This window comes from Astatotilapia calliptera, chromosome 3 (assembly GCF_964374335.1).
Source record: "Astatotilapia calliptera chromosome 3, fAstCal68.1, whole genome shotgun sequence".
NCBI lineage: Eukaryota > Metazoa > Chordata > Actinopteri > Cichliformes > Cichlidae > Astatotilapia > Astatotilapia calliptera.
In genome coordinates this window covers 58879295-58901898 of record NC_137424.1, presented here as the reverse complement: position 1 = coordinate 58901898, position 22604 = coordinate 58879295, and the positions used below count along the sequence as shown (strand labels likewise).

Below are 22604 nucleotides of genomic sequence, written 5' to 3'. Positions count from 1 at the left end.
AATACAACGACTAGCAAGACAAAGCTTCAATCACCTGCTACCTGATTCACCAACGAAACAAACGGGAAGAAAGAAATAGAAAGTTAGGTATACAAGGCTAACCTGAGCCACAATCAGCTAACGAGAAAGACGAAGCAACTACAGAGAAGACAAAAGTTACTCAAAACAAGATTACTAGACAACTTAAGGTGGTCAGAAACCAGAGAAACAACAATTCAACACTAACCATAAACAAACTAACTAACAAAAAGAAGCTAGTGAAAAAAACAAACATACTAGAAACATAAGAAAAGTTCAGGAGGGAACATGTTTAAGACGATAGTAACAATTAGCTGGAAATGAAAAGTTAGTTAAACAAAATAACTGACTAGATGGTAAAAACAGAAACAATAAATGAAAATACAGATGGAGGTAAAGACTAATTATTAACTAGAGAACTGAAGCTCACTAGAAACAATTACAAGCAATACACGGCTAAACAGAACAACGAGGCAATGCTAAAGAGCAAGAGAACTGGAGTAGAAATAGATGCTGCACACTTTTATGGCCTCCAGGCGTTAATTTTCCTGTTGTTTTTCCCCACTGATGCTTCAGAAAATTCTTATTTAAAGAGTTTTAAACATTGAATCAACCCAGAGACTGACTGGATAACATCTGGCAACAAGCAACATGAGGGGGGAAAATGTGTATTCCCTTACTGGTTGAGGTCATTCACATGACACTTGTCGCAGTAAGGCGCACGGTGCTGCACCAGGATTAGCTTTTTGCAGGGTTGCATCACAGTTTTTCAAGCTGAGTTTTTGAGAGTGTTTGCAAACAAGTTGCCATCTTCAATGCAAACTAGAACAACCAAAGCAACGACAAGTAGGTCATTGCAAGCTCTTTGTGACCAGTTTCAATTAGACAATTTCATGGTACATGTGCAAAGACAATAACGGACTATTCTTTTCTAGATAAGCCGTATTCACCAGCAACCGCTTGCCAATATACATCCTTCCTTAAGCTTCAGCTATATAGGACTAGGGACCAGTCAGGGACCTCCTGACCCCCTGATAACCCTAAAAATAAAGCTAAATATTAACAACAGAAAGACAAAAAAAAGGTACTAAGAAACAAATCACCATTAAGGTAATCAGGAACCAACATAAATATGAAGTAATGGCTACCAATTACACAATAAGCACCAGGAAAAGTTAACTAAAGACAAAATAGCACCTCTAAATGATAGAAGAACCAACAAACACACGTCTGAAAGACTAGCTAAGAAATTCCATTAAGGTGGTAACAAATATTTCTGGATAAAGATGCCTTGCTTTTGTAAGTTTATTTGAAATGCTTCTTTATGAAGTCACAAAAATTTGCAGTTCTGCCAGCCTGCATGAGGTATGCGTTAGTAGTGAGGCACACCTGGATACAACATGCCAGCACAGACACACCTACTGCACTCCGCCTGCTCATGCCTGGACCGCGCTCTGGATCTATGCCTCTCTCTCCTCGTCTTCATTCTTCCTGTCCTCCTTCGATCTCTCGGAATTTGCTTTTTCATCTAATCTAGTCTTTACGGCTGCGCGTCTGTCTCTCTAAAGATGCTGTGGTGACAAAACAGGAAGGAGCTGCCTTTTTCTACTTTCTACAGAGGTGGAGCCCCACGCTCTCTCCTCACTTCCTCTTGTGGTCTACAGTATCTAAGCAACGGACAATCCTGGAAGCTTTTTATGACGTGCAATTCGTTGACTTCAAAACATTTCTATGATAGGAAATGGGGTAAAGCTGGGAGAGAGCATGCATGGTGAGGAAAAGAGTGTGTGCAGAGCAGGTAAACTTAAAATGAACTTCGGATGCATGATAGTGACGAAAGGTTAGTAAAACTGGATAAGGGGGACACAGAGTAATTATAAACTTTATTTTAAGAGAAGATGTGATGAATATGGTTAAAAGGGGAAGATTTAAGTGTGTTTACCTGAGGCTAAGAGAGACGTGAGGCTCCTTGACCCTGAGCACATCTCTGATAGAGAACGAGGTAAAACCCAGGAAGCTCCTCTGAGACAGAAACAGAGCAAGACAGTTGTTTCATCTCACATCAAACTGCTTTTTCATTGTTTAAATTTTCTTTGTGGCTCACATCATAGCCATATAAATATATCCAATTTCCACTGACAACAAGCTCTATGTGAAAACATCAGCTTTAAAGTAGATTATGATGATAAGACGCGTTTCAACTTGTGTTTTTTAGAATCAGGTCAAAAACATCGACTACACAGTTTCACATTTCAAACCATGTATAACATCAACACTTAACCATAACGTGAACTCTAATAGCCTCATCTGACAGTGTGGCTGCAGTCTGAGAGACTCAAGGACAAAACCTTCTTCTTTTAGAGGCCTGATGGTTTTCCTTAATAACAAATAAGAAGCAGCACTACTTGTATATCTCAAGTCACTGGAGATTGAAGCTTATCGTGGCAAACACTGGCTGAGAGCCAGCGTGAACCAGAGTAAAAATACTCACAGTTTGGTTCAAAACTCGACTTTTAGGCACAGTTTTGGTTTGACACGCTGACTCCACAGCTTCCAACAGACCAGCAGGCCTTTACCAGGCATTACAAGCTACAGTAATACCACAAAGAGGACCTTTGTAGTGCGGTCACGATCTCAGTTTCAGAACTCTTACACCCTAGAAAGCTTCCACAGGTCAGTTTGGAATCAGCACGTAACCGTGGGAAGAAGCCAGAGCACACGGGGAATTTCACAAACTGGTTTTGTGAGCAAAATATAGTCACTGACTAAAAGCTTCTTCCAGCTGCCCCGTCTTTCACGAGGGGTCACCTACTGCAGCATGCATCTCCTTGTGTTTGACTGGGCAGATTTTTACACAGAATGGCCCCAAAGGGATCTGGATTGTAAACCACTACACTATGGAGCCAGACACTGACAGAGCCAGAGAGTAGCACCAGTGCTATGGTTTCACTGTGCATTTCTTCTGCACCTAAAAATGAAACAGACCTGTACAGCACCATCATGTTTGGCCTATTTTAGCTCTTGAACTTTCCAAAGTAGGCTACTTATTGAAAGCCTCTCTTTCCTCTGTGACTACATACTCTTACTGCTGGGTGGATTCAAACACCAAAATCAAGATAAAATCTACACTCGATAAAGATGTGAGGTATTCAGTCTTCTCAGCTGAGACTATGTGCGTACAGCATCTTTCCTTTTAATTGAATTCTGTGTTAGGCAGCTTGTGCCCGTCACTACACGAACCACAGCTGCAACTGCACATGCCAAAGTTTATTAAGAACTTAAAGCGATGTTCAGGCCAGATTAAAGCTGTACAACACGTGCCCTACGATGTCAGAGCCAGGCTATAATCAGGCTGATATCATGCAGTCTGAACCCGACGTAACAGCCCTCACAGGGAAGACGTATTCCACTCCAAGGTATGTACAGAGCTGTCACACCAATTAATAAAGGACCAAATACACATCCAAACTCATCATCTCCACAAGGTCACGGCCCTGTTATCAAAAATCCCCACGGCAACGACACTGAAATCATTCGGCTGCCATGACGATAATCGGAAACTCAGAGGATTACCTTGACGAGTGAAAAGCACTCAAATCACCCAAAACACACACAAACACACACCACAGTGAAGACAAAGTGAATGAAGCTGCATTTACTTCAGTTGTCTGATATCTTTTATCACATCAAACATGCATTCATTTCACTGAGTCTGAGACTTTAAGCTGATATTCAACAGAGGCAACCATCAAAAAACTAAAAATACACAAATAAATAAAAACAGCAGATATAAAAAGACACCAACCCACACAGAAAGTAGCTCCCACGTGAGGATTCATTCATCTGAGTGATGTTTGTACAAACATCTAATGAATTTGGATATCTGGCCAAACATTTTGTGACAGGTTTTCATTTCTGTGTGTAATGTAAGGCCGATAGCTTCAGATGCATCTGGTCCACTGCGAGCAGCAGTGCAGGCGTACTGATGCATCAACTTGCATCAATTTTGGCCGCCTAGCCGAGAGACATAGGAGGAGGTTTAACCTTTTCATTTTTTAAACATGCTGATTTGCTTTTTAAGTTTCTTACTCAGTTCTTACCTTCCTTTTATTTGCTGGTTAGTTCTGGATCAAATGAATTCGTCTGTGAGTTTGTGCAGTGAAAACTGGTCGGTCAGAATAAGGCAGTCATTTTTTAAAAGTTCTGAATGTTAATTGTTTAGAAAAAAAACAACACTTATTTGTGTGATTACTATATTTAAATTATCACAATGCAGGACATGTTACAGCAGACACGCTATGACGTGTCCTCATTGCTTCCCAAGAGCAGAGCCAGCCTGCAAACAAACTTTTCCGAAAGCCTTAAAACGTTCTTCATAAGTAGAAATTCATCTTTGTCAGAGACCCTTGTAGGACGCTGAAAAGAGAAAACCACTTGAAGACAGACAGAAGGAAACCGGATATTGATGGGTTAACTTCAGTCATGCAAACAGTTGCCTCATTTCCTCGTTTGCAGCTCAAGGTTAGGGTTACAACACGCAAACATGCAAACACACACCGAGCTAATCTGTCTCACTCAGTTCTTGGGAAAAGCAAGAGGCTTTTAAGATTAAATGCAAATCACCATCAAACCTTGACACACACGACAATAAAACATCTCTATTGTGTTATTTCCACAACAATGACATTGAACTGATGCATCATCTGCACCACCAGCTTATCAGGAAACAGCATCAGGGTTATGCAGCGATCACAAACAGCAAAACCCTGTATTGCAGAGTGTGAAAGACGAGGAAGTTAAGGTTCACATATAAACCTGAATAAGCATCAGCTGCGAGACCAAACATGTATCAGTGTTTTATCAAAAAAAGTCCCCTGTCTAAAACCAATTTCCTCTGGAATATCCCTTAAAGTTAAAAAGCCACTCAAGACTGTCAACCTTCCTCTACACATACAGAGCATGTTTCCATTCACTTAGCGTGGTCTTAGTCGCTGTGTAAGAGTGCTGAGGGCTACTTTTGAAAATTTCCGGTCTCTAAACTCAGCTGAAGGCTCGTAGAAGGCTTTGATCTCTGCCTCAAAGACCATCATCGGAAACCTGCGATAAATTTTTGCTTCTATTTTGTAATCGTCCAGCATTTGATGCCTGGCCGGTCAGGTCTGTGGCTAAAGTAGCTGACTGTAGCTTAGGGATGGACGGCTAGCTATCAAAGCAGACACATCTCTAAACTTAAACCTTAACAAATACCAAAATAAATAAAGTTATATTTAATCCCTTACAGTTGAAACTATCCACAGAGACTGAAGCAGATTTTTGTAGGGCTGTAAGTGGGCTTATTTCTGCTGCTAGTAAGGAGTTTTAAACATGGGAATCTACGGGGTTTGATGCATGTGGACTTTCCCTACCTGTCCAGCAGAGATGCTGTGGCCATCTCCTGGCGGTCGGAGACAGTCGGTGCATGCCTTCATGGCCCTCTGCATCCTCAGAAAGTTGGTTTTTTAAAAAGTGACTTCCTGTTTCTGCTCTGACTCTCACTATTTCAGTCTATATTTCTTTCTAGGATTTCCTGCTTTCTAACATCAGCTGAAGAATTGATTAACCAGCTGAATCTATACAATGACACACAAAGGAAGTGAGTCACAGGTACACATCCCAATACATTAAGCATGTGAACTTTTAAAACAATCAAACTTTTCTTTATTCTTAATATCAAACTGACTTTTTAAATAAGCTTCTGTCAGCTGCTGCCACCTCACCTGTGTCTGCTCATCAGTCTTTAAGGACATTTATTAATAGTTTAATGTCACTTTTCTAATGTAATGATTCCATATTGCCAGGTGCTCACTCCATGCAGGCAGCTTTTACTGCAGTTTCATGCATTTAGATTTACCCAGGTCCTACTGCCAGTACAATGCTGCGATTTGGTTGCAATCTCAAAACTGTACGCTCATTATTAACAAATATATTTGAAATGAATTTGAACCCAAAACAAAAGCAGGTAAAGTTTTACAAATCTAAACTGAAGCTGCTGCACAGACACACTGCTGGACAATCAGAAATACAGCCCAGCTACAGCATCTGCAACACTCATCTGCACCTGAACGCATCCTCGATGTTAAAGACTATTTGATATTTTAACGCTGACTTTGGCAGCAGCTGCACGAGCAGATTTCTCCTGCTCGTGATGCATTTCCAAGCAGGCGTTCAACAAAACTGTGGATAAAACAAGAGAAACGTGAAGCAGAAGGAGAGCGGGTTCATCCATTGGTCCAGGAACTAAGCGTCTCAGAAAACATCGAACACAAAAAATAAACTCAGTGTCGGCTTTGGTTGTCCCTTCTGATCCGTCTCCAGCTGAAAAGACCAACACACACCGGCCGAGTATCCTCCCGCTCCCTCCGCCTCCTATTTCGTCATGGCCGACTGGATTAAAAACACACGCCCCTGAGCATCATGGGAAACAATTGAACTGGCTGGCAGCTTGGAGTTTGGCAAAGAGGACGGAGGGAAAAGAGCTGAAAACGGAAATATTTGCTTTTCTGTAATCTCACTTTCTCTCTCAGCATCTGTGGCTGTTCGAGTGTTACTCTTTCAACCAGCTGTGTGTGTGTGTGTGTGTGTGTGTGTGTGTGTGTGTGTGTGTGTGTGTGTGTGTGTGTGAGAGAGAGACAGATTAAGTGACCCAAAAGAGAAAATGAGTGTGCTGAAAAGCTACCACTGCTGGTATCACACATGCACATAACCGCACCACTAATCCTCTTAAACACACAATTTTTCAGACACACAGGAAAAACACACACCTGGAAACACACACTCACATATATACACACACTCACTGTTGTGGAGTCGTCGCCATGGTAAATGGTGACTTTGATCCTGCAGTGTCGGTATAGCGGGAAGTCATCACAAAAGCACACTGATGTCAGAAACACACCATCATCTGATCCCTGAAACACACACACACACACACACACACACACACACACACACAGAATGCAGTTTGATCAATTCAGAGGAAAATAATAAGCCTAACTTGAGCTTAGCCTTAATATAACGCAGCTCATGTGCCATAAATGGTGTGTGAAAGAGGTTCTCACAAAAATAGTAATAAAAGCAAAGAACAGGACTTGGCAGTCTGTGTGTGTGTCTGTGTGTACCTCTGCTATCTCTGCGCTGCAGTGCTTCCTGACTGTGTGAGTGTGTGTGTCGATGACAGAGATGTGAATCTGGATTTTGTCTCTGATGATATCCAAACCGTGACACTCTGAGAGAAGAAGGGCCGTGGGAAAGACGTCAGGAACAAAAACACACGGTATGACACAGAAAGTCAGCAGTGTTATAAATGAAAGCTTTAACGGTGTGTGTGAGTGTGTGTGTGTGTGTGTGTGTGTGGACATACCCACTGTCAGGTGCAGCGGAGATACTGTAGCAGCAGTTTCTGCTCCACCTGGTGGCCACAGAACAGCATTACATCAGCTGTGAACTATTCAAACCTGTTAGTTTAACACACATCCATGTGCTATTTTTATAAACCCTGTGGCAGCTGGGATAGGCTCCAGCCCAACCACAACCCTGATAAGGATTAGTGGACGAGAATGGATGGATGGATTTGTCCACTGCTTATCTGGGTTCAGGTCATGTGGGCAGCAATAAATAAAATAAATAAAATAAAAAGTATAACGTCTCTTTGACACTGAATTAAAACAACAAAAACTTCTTTGACCGACATGCTCACCTGCACCTCCATCATTGTCAGGGCTATCCGTGGTGGTTTGTGTGTGTTCCTGCGTGTGTGTGTTAATGAGCGTGCGCAGGTGTGTGATGCGTCTCCTCAGCTCCTCGATGTTGGCGTCTCTCAGGCTGATGAGCCATGACGTGCACTCTGCAGAGCTGCTCGACTGCAGGAACACGGGAGGGTCGCCGCTCTCAAAGCCTGAACACACACACACACTAACGCATTTTACTGTGCTCACATAGTATGCGAAAAGGTTCGTTAATGCGTGTTTGTGCGTGTGTTACGTACTGACAGCCAGCCGTCTGCTATTGTGTGGAAGCTTCATGACGTTACATCTCTCCAGCAGCAACACCTCCTCCAGCTCACCAGCCTGTGTTAAAGTTTCACGTTTTCTCTTTAATAAAGAACAAAAAGACACGTTTCCTGGTTTTCTTGGTGTCTCTATGTTGACTCTCACCTGCTTCTTCAGGATGAACAGCAGGTTTCCTCTCAGACGGCAGAACCGCTCTGTGAGACCTGTGAAAGCACAGAACGGCTCACAGATTTCTGAACACTAAGATGGAAAAATCTGTCTAAAGGGAGCTCTGCAGAGCGTGTTAAATAACAGCGTTTTATTTCATGACCTTTAGATTGTGAGTCAGGAAACTGCTCTGCCGGTGGAGACTCAGAGGTTCCACGAAGTAAAGTTAGATTGACTCAGGCAGGAGATGGAAACAGACGAAGATGACTGCAGAGCAGAAGAGAAAAGAGATACAAAACAAAGGAGAAGAAAATGACAGAAACATGAGAGAGCAGGATACAAAAAACAGAACTAAAGATCAAAAAAGAGAACTAGTAAAAAAATAAAGACGATAATTAAAGAGAAAAAATAAGAAAATGAAGATGAGAGGCAAAAGATAAAAGAGAACAAAATAGAACAGAAGATAACAAGAAGCATAAATATTAGGACAAATAAGGGAGAAGAAAATAGCAAAGAAGACAACGACAAAGGAGAGAAAACACTGCAGTGAAAGTAAAGTTAAATAAATAAAAAAAGAGAACAAATGGAAAAAATAAAGATTATTTCCATCAGCCTAATAGAGGTTATGATAAAGGAGAATAGAACTGATCAGAATCTCTTACCTGCCTCCTGCCGTCCGACCTGCAGCGTCCCTTCTTTCTGGAAGCTCCCAGATGTTTCTTCTTTGGACAGAGACAGCAGCTGGCTGCGGTTCACTCTCAGCTTCATCCTCCTCCTCATCATCATCATCTGCCTGCTGACCCCGCCATTATGATCTTCTTCTTCATCACTATCCTCAGCATCATCAGGGTTCCGTGAGCGTCACTGCTTTCTAAACAGAAACACACAGAACAAATCAATCAGTCTTTATTTATAAAGCACTTTTCATACAAAAAAAATGTAGCACAAAGTGCTTTACATGGTTAAAAGCAGCCCACCCCACCCTCCAGCTCACTCCCCACACTCTCATTAACATGTTTAAAGTTTGCACTACAAAAACAACTGGAATATTCTGAGTACTGTGGCTATATTATTTACGTAGTAATAGTACCGCACACGGTTTACATACTTACATCCTTAAGCTAAGGCTTTGTGAAAACAAATACATGAACATAAAGCGGAACAAGTGCACCTGCACGGTGCCACACCAAGTTAATGCTTGACATTAGTTGTTGACATGACGGGAAAATGTTTATAAAAACAACCGAAAACTCGACTAAATATCCGCACGTGAGATAAAGTGATTCACAAGTGTTTTCCGCTTTTTCCGTGTCTCTTACCGGCACAGAAAGTGGGTTTTGGAGGGGTAATGACCAACTTTACCAGCCGCGGTGTGTTTGGATAGACTTAGCCAACGCCACAGCGAAATAACGTTTGATCGAATCAAGTATCGCGAGAGTTGTCTGTCTTCCCAGCTGCGCTACTAACGTGGAACTGAAATATGTCGCGAGAAAAACATCATTAGTCAGTTGAATTATATCCTATCGATTTACTGTTAAAAATGTGAAAGCTTGTGTTTCTGAACGTTAGAGCGTTAACACTGGCTGTGCTAATATGGCTGTAGACGATGTGCTCTAGGATGTTGAGGACTATTTAGAAATTCTCTAATACCTCATATTGCTATCACCGCCCCTCCAGGTGAGGACAGGAGGTTAACGCAAGCATCCCCTACAGAAAAACGAAAAAACTTCCGGGTGTGTGTGACTTTTTTTCCTCGTTCTTGATTTTGCTTCACAACTTTTTAATTAGTCCAGTTTTCAGCTTGTAAGGTTTAAATATGCGGAGCTGACGGCAGGGAAAAAAGCAGAAGCCCGGAAGAAGAAAAAGCAGAGTTTCTTTCAAAGCTGTGAAGGTAAAAACTGTCTGCAGTGTCTCGAATGGGCGCTGTCTGTTTCTGTTTAACTTATTTGATGTCAAGAGGGACTTAAACACTCTTTAATCCGCCTTTAACGCGTATAAACTGATGTAAAAACTGGATTTAGTTACTTTGTCATGTGTGAAAATACTTCAGAAGTTTCTTGCAAAACCTTTAAAAAACTCTACTTGTATGAGGCTTTCAACTTCCAGCTCGATGTAGCAATAAACTGGAAACTGAGTGAATAAGAATACAGCAGGAAACTATTACTACACATACAGGCTATTACTAAGATTAATGTCGTAAAATGATGCAGAAATTCATTCTCTTTTTCTGTTTTTTGTTTGTTTGCTTTTTACCTAATCGTTGTTAGTTTAGGTTTCCTCTCTATTTTTAACCTGCAAACTTCTCACTAATCCAGCTGCAGAAAATCTTTAGAATTAAATAATAAAAATTACAAAGAACTAAAAAAGATGTAAACAAAGCACCTAGGCATTTGGTGTGTGTGTATTTTAATACAGTTTTAATTGATTTCTTTATTTTATTATATTAGTGTCATTGTTATTTTTTTTATTGAAGATTTCATTATTAAAAATGTAAACATTTTTAAGTAAAGCATATGAAGTTGTGCGGTAAATGGGTAAATATGACTACATTTTATTCATTCTAATTTTTAATTAACTCTGTTTCATGAATTTCTTTTTCGAGGTTTTGTAAAACTTAAAATGAATTTAAAAATAATGTATATGCGTAACAGTAGTTTAAACAAAAAGGTTTTACATTTCTGGCTTTTATTTGGCTCTACTCTGAGCAACAAAAACGATAATTTTGTGTTCACCGACTTGTTGGTGGAAGTAAAGCATATTTCCCTTTTAATAAGCAGACGTTTAGATTAGCTTAATTTTTCCTGTTGCATTGTTTATTTTTTAAATGCGGCCTTTTATATCACGTTTGCATAATAACTTTGTCTGGATCATTTCTGCCTTGTGATATTACACGTGAGGTCAAAGGTCACCGTTTACCTGCTGATCTGTCTTATCGCACATATAATGAGAGGTTTGTACTTTAAGTAAAGTTAAGTAAAGTTTTAGAAGATTTAACTTTATTACTGTGTTACAGTGGCTATTACTTGTCCATGTCATAAGAGTGACTGACTCACAGGCCCCGTAAATGGCAAACACGTCCCAGCTCGTGAGTGATTCATGCAGCTTTTGGATAAAGTTGTTCAGTCAGCATGTGTTTAAACTCCCTCTGTAATGTTGTCAGTCTGTTTTAAGATGGCACGAGGTTTGTTTTGCAGGATGCAGGGTGTGTTTAAAGCATTTGGAAGTCAGATAAGCCTTCATTTGCGGACTTTCATTTTTTTAGAGCTTTGCACTTCTGTGACCAATAGGTGGCGTTAGATTCTAGACTGAAAGAGATGCTGATCCTGTTTGTGCTTTTATTCTACCATGTTTTCCTTTAACTAAAGTAATCTTAGAAGCAAGTCTCACACTGCATGGCATTTATTTTGACCGTTATTTTAAAGCAATATTGAATATATAAGCAATACATACACACATTTTGTTTAAGAGGCCACCCAGGCATAAAAACCAGTCATATTCACACTGGCTTAAACAAAAGGTGTACAGTTGCATCACGTCAGTGTTGTCCTGGTTAAACATCCAAAGATAGTTTGACTTTAAACGAGTTCACTTACTTTTTTTTGTTTATTTTATGGAACACGATGAATAACAGCATTTTTACTGATAATAATAATTAATCAATAATCAAGTAATAGTCAGGTGTAGCTTAGCTTCTATTAAAGAGCTCATTCTAATAAAAACAGCTGGTGAAATGATTGGGTAGAAACACCACTCTGAAAAACTTTTCATAACAATCACGTGAACAAGTTTTTTAACAGCACAGATGATTGTTTTCTGTTTGTCTAGTAAAAGAGGAGCGAGGGAGGAAGAGGAGGATGGCCGTGGTGGAGCAGAGAGGAAGTGTCACCGTGGCGTCCGCTGTCACAGAGGAAGAAATTCCTCCAAAGGTGAGCCTGTTCGATGGCACGAGCAATAAGAGTTTAGTAGGACCTGCTTTTTGTGAAGAAGGGGGGAAATATTGTTGTGCAGATGGTGGTAGGAGGCAGAAACATGGACATGTGTATATATACATGCAGATAATGGCACATAATGCTGGATCTGAAAATTTTAGTAGATGCCTTTTAACAGAGGATTTCACTGAATTTAAATATAATTAAAATAGAAAAAAAAGACAAGTTTAGAGACAAAATTGGTTAAGATGATGGAGGACAAACAGTGAGTGTAAAGGCTGTATTGTGAGGTCTTGTTGGGAGAGCGATGGCAATTTGAAGTGGCACTAACATATCACATCACTATCAAAAAAAGTGTTAGGGAGATGGATGTTAACAAGCCTTCTTCAGGTTCCCCCAAAGAGGCATTTTCAGACTGGTACTTGTACTAGCTGGATCTTGTTGACCAATTTGTCCTTTTTGTATTGAGCTGAACTAAACAGCGAGTGAGTCAGGGCTTTTAAAAAGTACAGAAAATACGCTGCTGTTAACAGAAGGTCTGTGCTTGATTTAAAACCCATAACAAACAAGAGCTTTGTGCTGAAAATGAACGGAAAGAAGTAGAAAATTATAAGTGTTTCATAATCATTGGAAAAAAGTGTTCAGTTTATCAACTCATGTAAGCTGTAGCCATCCTGAATAACTGTCTTTAACAGGGCAGGCTGTGGTTGAAAGACCACACCCCAATGCTGCTGGTTTCCAGTAGAGTAAACATCAGCTCATTTGTATAATCCACAAACAGCACTGTGGACGCTTTTCATTGGAACTAAAAATGTCCAGTGTACAAACTAGCACGTTCTACTTTAAAGCCCTCAATTAAAATACTGGAAAATCTTAAACGACCAGTAAAAGTTTCATGTGAAGGACAACAAACGACATGCCGTTGCTCCTGCCGCCGCTCAGCAGCAAAGCATCAGAGCGATGTGTAGATTTAAAACAGACCTGTGGTTAGTGCACTTGTTTTTACATCTAATGCATGTGGCTGTGCAACCTGGCAGGTAAAAACAAAAGCGGGCAGATTCTGTAATCTTATTAGCTGCTGCCATGACAACAAAGGCAAACTGGTGCGATGAACATTCACAGTGAGCAGATGAATCAGTGATTCGAAGACCGTTGTTGTGGTTAATATTAAGTGTGTGACAGCGGGAGGCAGGAGTGGTGCTTCTTGCATCTACATGTAGTTGCTTTTTGTAAACTGAAACGTTTCAGCTGCTGCTCGTGAATATCCAGCAGCTTGTTGTTTTGCTTTTTTGTTTTCACGACCGGTGACTGACTGAAATAAAACAATGGTTCTTTTTTTCATGCTTTCAGTGGTCACATGAGAAGGTTGACGCCACACACGTTACACTTTAATACGAGTAAACTTGTGAAACCTTTTCTTTTCATACTCTTTACATTCCACTAAAAATGAACCTTTGCTAGACAGACCTCAGGGTTTATGCGTGTGTGGAGAAAATGTAGGCTGTAGAGCACAATTAAAAAATACAATTTTGCAAAGCGTCTGAATAAAAGCTTACATTACACATAAGTGTTCAAACATACGGTCTTACATTCTCTCCTGCATACACAAAAACACAAGAATAATGGGAGAAAGGTTCATCTATAAAACTGTTCTCAGGGGGGCTGATGTGATGTTACCTCATTTGAGATGTTATGAGGGCCAAACACAAACGTTTCTTCTATTGCCACCGCCACAGCTCAATAAATGAAAAGAACACAGAAGTCCCAAAAATGGTGGATCCTCCATTTCACTCAAACCTGGAATACAAACTTGTTGGATGGTCTGTACCATACAACAATCCATGCATCACATAAATCCATTCTCCACAAAAAACCCACCATTAACATGGTCAGGAGGTCCAGTTCAGTGACTAAGAGATGATGGATTACCACAGCTCTGTATCTGACTGCACTCCTAACTTTATGCCTTAGAGGTTTCCAAATGGATGACTTATAAAAACATGAGTCTTTGTGCAGTTATGATGGAGGGAACCATCCATAGAGGCCAAAACAGCTTTTTATTTGCAAACATGTTTATTTTGGATATAAAGTTGGGGAGCACTTTGGAGCCAACCTCAAGTGAACATTTTGTGCTTCAGTCCCAGTGGTTGTTGTGCTGGTTAATCATATTCATTCCACATTAAACTGTCTCTTTAATCTCTCATTTTTCTTTCCATGTATAAATTAGTTCGATTAATTTGATAACAACACTGTAAAATATATTAACTAGATTGATGGTTTGAGTTGTTGTCTAAAAACAACATAGAATCTGGTGGGTCACCAGTCATGGAAACTTTGATGGCTCAAGCCACCTGTGAAAACCTCAGATTTGAAAATCTGCTGTTCGATTCAAATGTTATACACATAAATGGAGACCATTGGTAGCACCAGAGTTCTTCAGGAATAAACATTAAACATGGTGAAAAGAATAAATGAAATGCCTCCATCCATCCATCTTCACTTATCCAATTCAGTGTCATGTCATGTGTTAACTTTATTTACCAAACATTGGTAGAAACTACTACAGACTCCATTAGTAAAAGAAGGAAAGTATTTCAGAAAAGGTATGAACCATTGAACCCAGATCTCTTCACAGCTTAAATCACAAAAAATAACAGCATGTCTGGCCTATAGTTAATAGATAGAGAGGATATCTATAGAGGACTGATAAGTGGAGAAACAATTTCTCGATAAACCTCTGTTATTGGACCTTTAATAACTCTCCACAGAAATCCGGACCCTTACAGTCACATATAAGCTCCTCTAACCTTTGGAAAAATCCAAGGTGGGCACTGAGAGGCTTGATTTGCGTCACTGTGTGCCTCGCTGTCACTTCAATGTGGCACGAAACCTTTGAGCTAATTTCCTGCAGCACGGTGAGCCTTCCAGGTGTGTGTGTGTGTGTGTGTGTGTGTGTGTGTGTGTGTGTGTGTGTGTGTGTGTGTGTGTGAGTGTGAGTGAGTTTTGGGAAAGTGAGTCATTATTCCATTAGAAAACATATGTAAGATATGCTTACTGGTACAGTAACTTAGAATCTACACCCTGGCACTTTGTCAAAGTTAGGAGACCACACTAAACGACTGCCCCTTGTATGTTAGTCAGTTGCCTCTGTTTTGGCAGATAAGGGTGACCAGTGTGAAATTAGTCAAAAGAAATGCTTTACTTTCCAGGGGTGGCATGTCTGTAGCTCACTGGTTAATTATTTAATCGTGCAGTTTATAGCAAACCTACTGAAAAGTTTCAATTAATTGATTTTTGGTAGCTAATTATGAGCCGTGTCATTTCCTTTCGTTGCTGTTGGGTGCTACTGGTTAATGGAGATTGTTAGAAGTGACAACACTGGGCCTTTGGCTTAAGCTAGTCTATGGGGTAAGGTGCATGTTATTCATAGACATGCCAAAACCTCGCATCAAGGAGGTGATCGATTGCTAGCAAAAACAATTGTTTGAAACTGCTTGATTTGCATTAATTTGCGAGTATAACTGAGACCAGTCTAACCCCACAGACCAGTCAAAATTTGAATTTTGAGAAGGTCAAGTAACTTTTAGATACAACAAGCTGCTTGGGCACGTCATGTCCTCAGTAGACCGTATAATGATAGAAGCCGTTAATTAAACAGTGATGTTTTTTACAGGAAGCAAACGGTAATGGCAGCCACGCCAGCAACGATGTTACTGCCCCCACAGCTGAGACCACTCCAGATGTTCCAGAGGAACAGAAGCAGAGCAAAGGTAAAGAAGTGAAGGACTTACAGCTGAACACCACCCACCTCTAATGCCAGTGGTGTAGGGTATTCCAGTCCATTGGTAGACTATAATTTGGCCCGTTTATTCAAGTACCTTGCATAAAGTTTTAATGTACTTTTATTGTGCTTTGTACCTCATCTCACGTATTTTTAATCTTTAGTTACTCTTATTTAGCGTTTTTTTAAATACAACTCTCCCAATAAATTGGGAAGAAATATTATTAGACATAAATGTACCCAGCACAGTGCAGGTAATTCACATCCTCTCTAGCTGCAATATTCAAGTGATATACATGTTGCCTAGTCAATAATAATAATCATCCAGTAATGTAATGTATATGATTCCATGTACAGAATATTTTTACTTGAGGTATTTTAAGGATATTTTGATGCTCAGCTTTGTCCACTAGAGGGCGCTCCAGAGTGTGAAAACTGCAGCAAAGTCATTAGACTCCTGTTGCATCCAATCAAATGCACTGTTATTGCTGCTGACACAAGCATCACTATACTGAAGTGTAACTGTACGCACATTTGAAGTGTTTTCATAGAGAAGTGCAATATTATTTATGTGTCTGTCCAACAAGTTAACATTTTAATAACTTTAACAGCTTTTGTAGATCCAGTCTGATCCATACATTTTAATAGTTGAAAGAGATTATTGAAATATTATGATTACTTCTTTTTCTTTGTCAAATTTTTGACCCCAACTCCAGGTTTCTCACTCACACCTGAGATACCCCAAGGTGTGGTGATTCAAGGTAACAACAGCAACCCTGCCAGCGAGAAGTTCAGAAGAGTTCGCAACTGGAGCATCACCAAATATAAGGTTGGAGGATTTTGACTAAACTTCCTGTTACTGTACTTTGGTGCCAGATATAATCTTTTACTATCGATCTGGTCTCCCCACAGTATACCAGGCAGGCTCTTTCGGAGAAGCTTGGCCGTGGGTCTCGTACCGTGGATCTGGACCTGGAGCCCCGCCTCGAGCTGCTCAAAGACGACCGACAGCGCTATGAAAATATGACCAGTCTGGCTCAGACGCTTGCCAGTCAGCTCTCTCAGCTCACAGTTACCCAGAAGAACCTCGGGGATGCCTTCACAGAACTCAGCGTCAAAACCCCAACTCTGCACGTAAGTATTGGGGATACAAGCTGCTACTTTAAGTCTACCTGCTAATGCTAACAGGATTACATACAGTAACCTTTGATGTATTTAGAATTACTAGATCCAGCGCTGGTGACATGCTGAACTCTAAGTTTCTTTGTCCAAAGATTATATATAAAAATCCCCAAGTTATGCTGTAAAAACACAATCTCCTGATTGTTTACTGTTTTTGGTCGTCATATTGATTGTGACTTGCTGAAATATTTTCCCGAATGATAGATGTCAACACTCAGGTATAACTTCCACATTAGTGCCAATAAAGGAGTAAAAGTCGAAATCTGCTAGTTTACCTGCTAGTGCAGACAGATTGTTTGGTTCCCCACCACAGACAGTATGAAAGACCTCACTAATTAAATAATATTAATGATAATAATAATTAAATAGTGAAATCCTGTGACGGTCGGAGAGCTTTCGTCATTAAATATCTTGGTATCTTGAAACCAAATGTAATGAGAGAGCTGTGACTTCCAAATATTCACTGGCTACATAACTAGCGTGAGCTAGCGTTATTCACTGTGGGCACTTGGAAGAAGCACAAACGTCACATAAATTAGATTTTCAGAGTCCTTCACAGTGAAATCTCTCAAGCTGTTACAGTCAGACAAGCTTACAGCATTTTAAGAAATTGGTGATAAAAAGGCTTTAATATATGGAAAAAGCTACACAGAGTCCATGTAAACCTTAAGAAATCTTTAAGAAATGTTTTGATATCTTGTCCAGTCATAAACTGGAATCCAGAGGACGATATCGCCATTAAAGATCTCGGGTTCAAATGATTTGCCATTTTTCTGGTTGTAAACTAACCTAACAGATGATTCAGGTTCATTTAACCAGCTATAGTTCCCATTGATGTGGCTTTTATGTCTCTATGCGTCATGCTTACCTTACATTTTCTTTGTAATATAAATACCAGCTGGAGTTTGGCATAAATGCAGACGCTCAGAGGTTTCTCTCCAAGAGCGGCGAAACGCTGACGGAAGCCATCAACGCCTTCACATCTGACATGAACACACTGGTCAACAAAACCATTGAAGACACAATGATCAATGCTAAGCAGTATGAGACTGTCAGGTGGGTTAAAAAGCACACTTCCTTTTTCCCTTTCTCAATAAATTCATGTGCTGTGACAGTGACTCTGCAATCAAACTAACATCCAACCAGAAAGAAGCAGGGAGGTTAGTCTCTGCACCCACGCAGCAGGAAATTGAGATCAAATGAGAGATGCCTAACCACTACAATACAACAGGGAGCTTCAGTGCACACATCCGTGTCAATTTCCTGTCTTCCAGGATCGAGTATGATGCGTTCCGAGTCGATCTGGAGGAGCTGAACATGGGCCCCCGTGATGCTGTCACCGTGCCCAAACTGGAGCAGGCCCAGAAAGACTTCCAGACTCAGAGGGAGAAGTACGAGAAGCTCCGAGACGACCTGTCAGTCAAAGTCAAGCTGCTGGAGGGGAACAAGGTGACAGTATTGGATTGATCTTTACCTTGTGCATCTGAAGTTAGGGAATAAAGATGGAGGTGACGACGTATGACTGAAACCATGTGACAAGTGAAATAGTTTTTAGCATCTTTTAAGGTTTCTCATCGTTTCCATGCATTTTTTCCCCAAATTATTCGACTATAAAATATTCTGTCACATTATTTTGTTGATATGACTACTTTTTATTAGGAGATGACGATAATAATAATGTTTATATAATAAAAACAGTTGATCAGTTTTTCCCCAGTAAAATACTCTTATTTAAATGACAATACGATGCTAAAACAAAGCGATGTGCACCGTTTTTATACCTGGTACAACAAATTCCCAATCCAGTGTCACTGTTATAGTTTAGGGTTTTAGCTAACTTTCTAATCTGCAGTGTTTCTAAGTTGGAATAACAATAACTTAAATAACCACATGTGAATTGAGTAAAATTATTGTAGTGTCATCTAACACAGTTAATAAAAAAGTGTTATTTTTTCTTTCCTATGCAGGTCAAAGTCCTCCGTAATCAGCTGTGGATGCTCCACGGCGCCTTTGCAGCTCACAGCTTGTCCTGTCAGAATTTCCTGGAGAAAAACATCCAAGAGGCCGGAGAACATCTCAACAACGTCAGCACCGATGTCCCCTCCTTCCTGGAAGAAAGTTGACACAGCAAAGCAACAACCAATAGAGCTGTAAGGCAGAATCGGAGGGAGTCAGAGGAACATTTGGCATTCATGGATTCTCTGTGAGAAAAGTTTGGGAGTACTCAGCTAGAAATGTTTAATGTGATTAATTCATTTATACCAGAGTGGAATTTAATTTGTTAGATTTGGGATGAATTTCCAGCCTCACAAAGAGCTCTGGAAACAAAGTTGAGTGTTCGCTACAGAAAATTGGGAGTTGGCAAAAATAATTTATTTGGGATGTAGAAAGGGTTTCATGGGTTCTGGTGTAACTCATGGAGGTCTGGAAAGGCCTTGAAAAGGTCTCAAAATGTGAGTCTGTAATAAGTCTTAAAAATAATTCTGATTTAAGAGAAATATCATCTCATTCATTCAGTAAAATGCATTTATTCATAGACATACAAACATTCGCACTCTCCTGGGTTTCTTACCTCTGTTTCAGTGTGTTGGGGAGGAAATCCATCTAATCCTCCAGGAGTCAGTAAGCCTTTCTTTGAACTTCCAAAATCCTCAGCCACTGCAGTCACAAGCTCACAGCTCCCGAAAGTGCCTCAACACCACTGCTGGAAAACAGTTTCATAGTCAAAAAAGGCTGCTACAGTTCTCTTGTCTCTACCAGCAACATTAAGCAAATTAAATCTGAGTGTCAAATATCTGCAGATATCAGCAGAATCTAACTGGTGTGAAAATATCAGCTAATTGTTTTGGGGGTTTTTGTCATTTTCAACTTCTGTTGATGCTGAAAGCTAAACCTAAAACAAGTCAGTAACCTTTGGATTTGATGTGCGTATTTGTATATCGATAAAAACCAAAATGCCAAACTCAAATCCAGCAACTGGTTATGTGTGATTCAGATTTTGTGTTTTATTTATTTTGACTGCTGAAGAATGGCCACCTCCAAATGTAGCTATCACAGTATCACTGTTCTTGGCTGGTTGCCACTTGGTTTACATCACAAGCAACTCTGTCACCTCTAAAGGTCAGTCACAACAAAACAGTGATCGTGATGTCGATAGTGAGCGTTGGTTGTCAGTATGCCACAGATTTTGGTTTAAACCCCTGGTCTGATTGGCTGTTGGTCATGTTCTTCGCTTGTTCACGGTGCAAAAACATGTTGGTCCAGTGGTTTGCTAATAGCCAAAAATGTTGGTGTTTATCTAGTATGTTAGCACTGCTTGTTGTTTAACACAAGCACTGTTTTTTTCCAGTAGGATTCATCTTGCTGTGTGTTGGTCATAATACATTGTTTGTTTGTTTTTTAGAGAAAGACAGACTTTTAGGGAACATTTGAGCAAAGTGTTTTATGGTGCCTTATAAGTATAGAAATGTTGGCTAAAAACAACTTTCCAGCAATATTTAACCATCAGCCAAATATTAGAGTTGAACTAACACTCCTATTAATGTACAGGTTCCTGCACACTTCTGTTTTATTATTTTCATCTGTAAGCTACACAACCAAATAAAGACTAATGAAACCAGTTAAGTTCCAGTTTTAGGCTGTTTACTTTCTGAGCTCAAGAAATTTTTTTTGGTGAGGAAAGGTCAGCTGAAGTTAGCCTTTTCGGGGGCGACTCGGGAGCCAATGCACTACTTTTATATTCGTAGATATGCATTATTTGAGGATGATGAACACATTTGCTACCTTGTTGTTTTTGTATTTTCCCAAATGAAACCAAAAATTTGGGGACTCTTCCATTGATGGACAAAAAAGCAGATGAAATGGTAAAATTGTGTTGAAATAATATTGGGGGCTTTGATTTGCTCGTGCCTGTTCCTGTTATTTTGTCCATCTACCATATTTTCTTGCACACTTTGCACTCTATCCAAACCATAGTCTGCCATATGCATTACTCATAAGATTGTAGTAATCTTCATTGAACGACTCCCTTATGTTATGTTGGCATGTATGAATACTCTTATGTTTGTGTCTGTATACCTCAACAAGACCAAATATGCAATGACTGTAAGATGCAGTGCAATAATGTCCCAACGACCTTCTTGCATGTAAATGTGTAAACTGCCAGTGACTTGAGTTCCCCTTTCCTGATGTATCTGTGACTTTAAAGGGAATTTCCACTGGGTGTAAACTGATACTCCTGTGATGTGTTTGGTGACCAAAATCACTTTCAGGCTCGACATCTTTAAGAAATGGTTTGGTTTGACTTTAGATTGTTAGAGGAAACCGTGCAACATTCTGATTGTTTTAAATTATATTTTGAGCTTGAATCCACACTTTTGATCCAAGCTCATTACTTCTTGTTTGTGTGTGGTGAATATATTGATTGACTGCTAATTTATTTTTCGACAATTTAAAAAAAGAGTAGTTTGAAAAGTAATCTTATCTCAAGGTCCATTTACTAGATTATTTTTCTTGAGCTTTCAGTTGCATTTGGTAGAACACCTTAATATTAGCTTAAAGAGAGGTTTCTGGGATTGCGCAGTCATCAGTTGTAGGAAATCTGCAAGATAAAGTTGAAAGCTAAGGAGAAAATCTAATAAGATGACCTTGAATTTGTTTTTGTGGGTTTGTATTTGATGTGTGTGTATATATATATTTTTTCTTTCATTAAGTCAGATGGTGGTTACACCCAACTTGCCAAATCTAATATGTCTAGAAAAGATAAGCCACAGTCTTTGAATTGCCTTGAATTGACTGAATTGAGTTGACTTTGTCTGCTTGTTTTTTATTGAAGCAGAAAGAGGTTGGGGTTTTCACCAGGCAAATGAAAGTTTGGGGATTTTTCCCCCAACACCACCACAGTTTGTTGTCAACTGGCTTTGTTTCAGCAGTTTGATTATCAGTCAGCTTTTTCTCAGGATTTTACCCACAGGGCTAAAGTAAAACTGAAAGTGAAAATATAAATTTTGCTTTTTATTAGACGTGAAGAAAAAGGACCAACATGTATGTAGACACAAGGCAAAATTATTTTACTCTGTATATGTTAATAAACCTATGAAATAAAATCGATGAGTGTACAAATATAAAAGATTTTGTTCATGAATTTCTGGCTTGATTTTGACAGTTTGACTCTGTAATCATTTCAGATTTTACTCAGATTCATCAAATCTTTTCATTTTAGTTTCACAAATTCCCGGTCAGATTTTGCCAGGTGCTTTGGTTTTTCTTTCCTTTGCCAAAGTCTTTGTTTTTTTTGTTGTTGTTTTTTTTTTTATCCTCACAGACTGAAAAGTATTTTCGGTGGCTGGCTATCATCAGGTGAAATCAGTTACAAAGAGTGACTTGATTTCTAGTAAATTTCTGCAGCCAGCTGTAGTTTTATGGAAGATACCAGCTTGACCACTGTACAAACCCTGCCCCTTTACTCTCTGAGCTGTAGTCAAACTTGAAAAAGTGCAA

The 22604-nt window shown here is 39.7% G+C and overlaps 2 protein-coding genes across 10 annotated transcripts in view; one reads left to right on the top strand and one right to left on the bottom strand.

Moving 5' to 3' along the window:
- The window catches only part of LOC113017156 (type II inositol 3,4-bisphosphate 4-phosphatase-like), a 34468-nt gene extending 24766 nt beyond the window's left edge, over positions 1 to 9702 (bottom strand). For 3 of the 9 annotated variants that reach the window (XM_080292634.1, XM_080292617.1, XM_080292626.1), the window contains exons 1-9: positions 9533 to 9702; positions 8876 to 9084; positions 8211 to 8269; positions 8042 to 8123; positions 7754 to 7951; positions 7418 to 7465; positions 7176 to 7282; positions 6849 to 6965; positions 1961 to 2040 (exon numbers count right to left, since the gene is read on the bottom strand). In XM_080292634.1, coding sequence (XP_080148760.1) covers positions 1961 to 2040; positions 6849 to 6965; positions 7176 to 7282; positions 7418 to 7465; positions 7754 to 7951; positions 8042 to 8123; positions 8211 to 8269; positions 8876 to 9002 — 818 coding nt within the window. In that variant the 5' untranslated portion in view covers positions 9003 to 9084; positions 9533 to 9702. Of the gene's footprint in view, positions 1 to 1960; positions 2041 to 6848; positions 6966 to 7175; positions 7283 to 7417; positions 7466 to 7753; positions 7952 to 8041; positions 8124 to 8210; positions 9222 to 9532 lie in introns of those variants that run through there. The other 6 variants (XM_026160312.2, XM_080292636.1, XM_080292640.1 and 3 more) reach the window with 6 other exon arrangements.
- A 202-nt stretch (positions 9703 to 9904) lies between these two features.
- LOC113017159 (arfaptin-1-like) lies at positions 9905 to 22233 on the top strand. The gene is made up of 8 exons (XM_026160321.2): positions 9905 to 10104; positions 12039 to 12139; positions 15816 to 15912; positions 16640 to 16752; positions 16836 to 17057; positions 18004 to 18161; positions 18380 to 18554; positions 19073 to 22233. Exons 2-8 carry the CDS (start codon positions 12068 to 12070, stop codon positions 19226 to 19228), a joined length of 993 nt encoding a protein of 330 aa, XP_026016106.2. The 5' UTR covers positions 9905 to 10104; positions 12039 to 12067; the 3' UTR covers positions 19229 to 22233.
- The last annotated feature ends 371 nt before the right edge of the window (positions 22234 to 22604 follow it).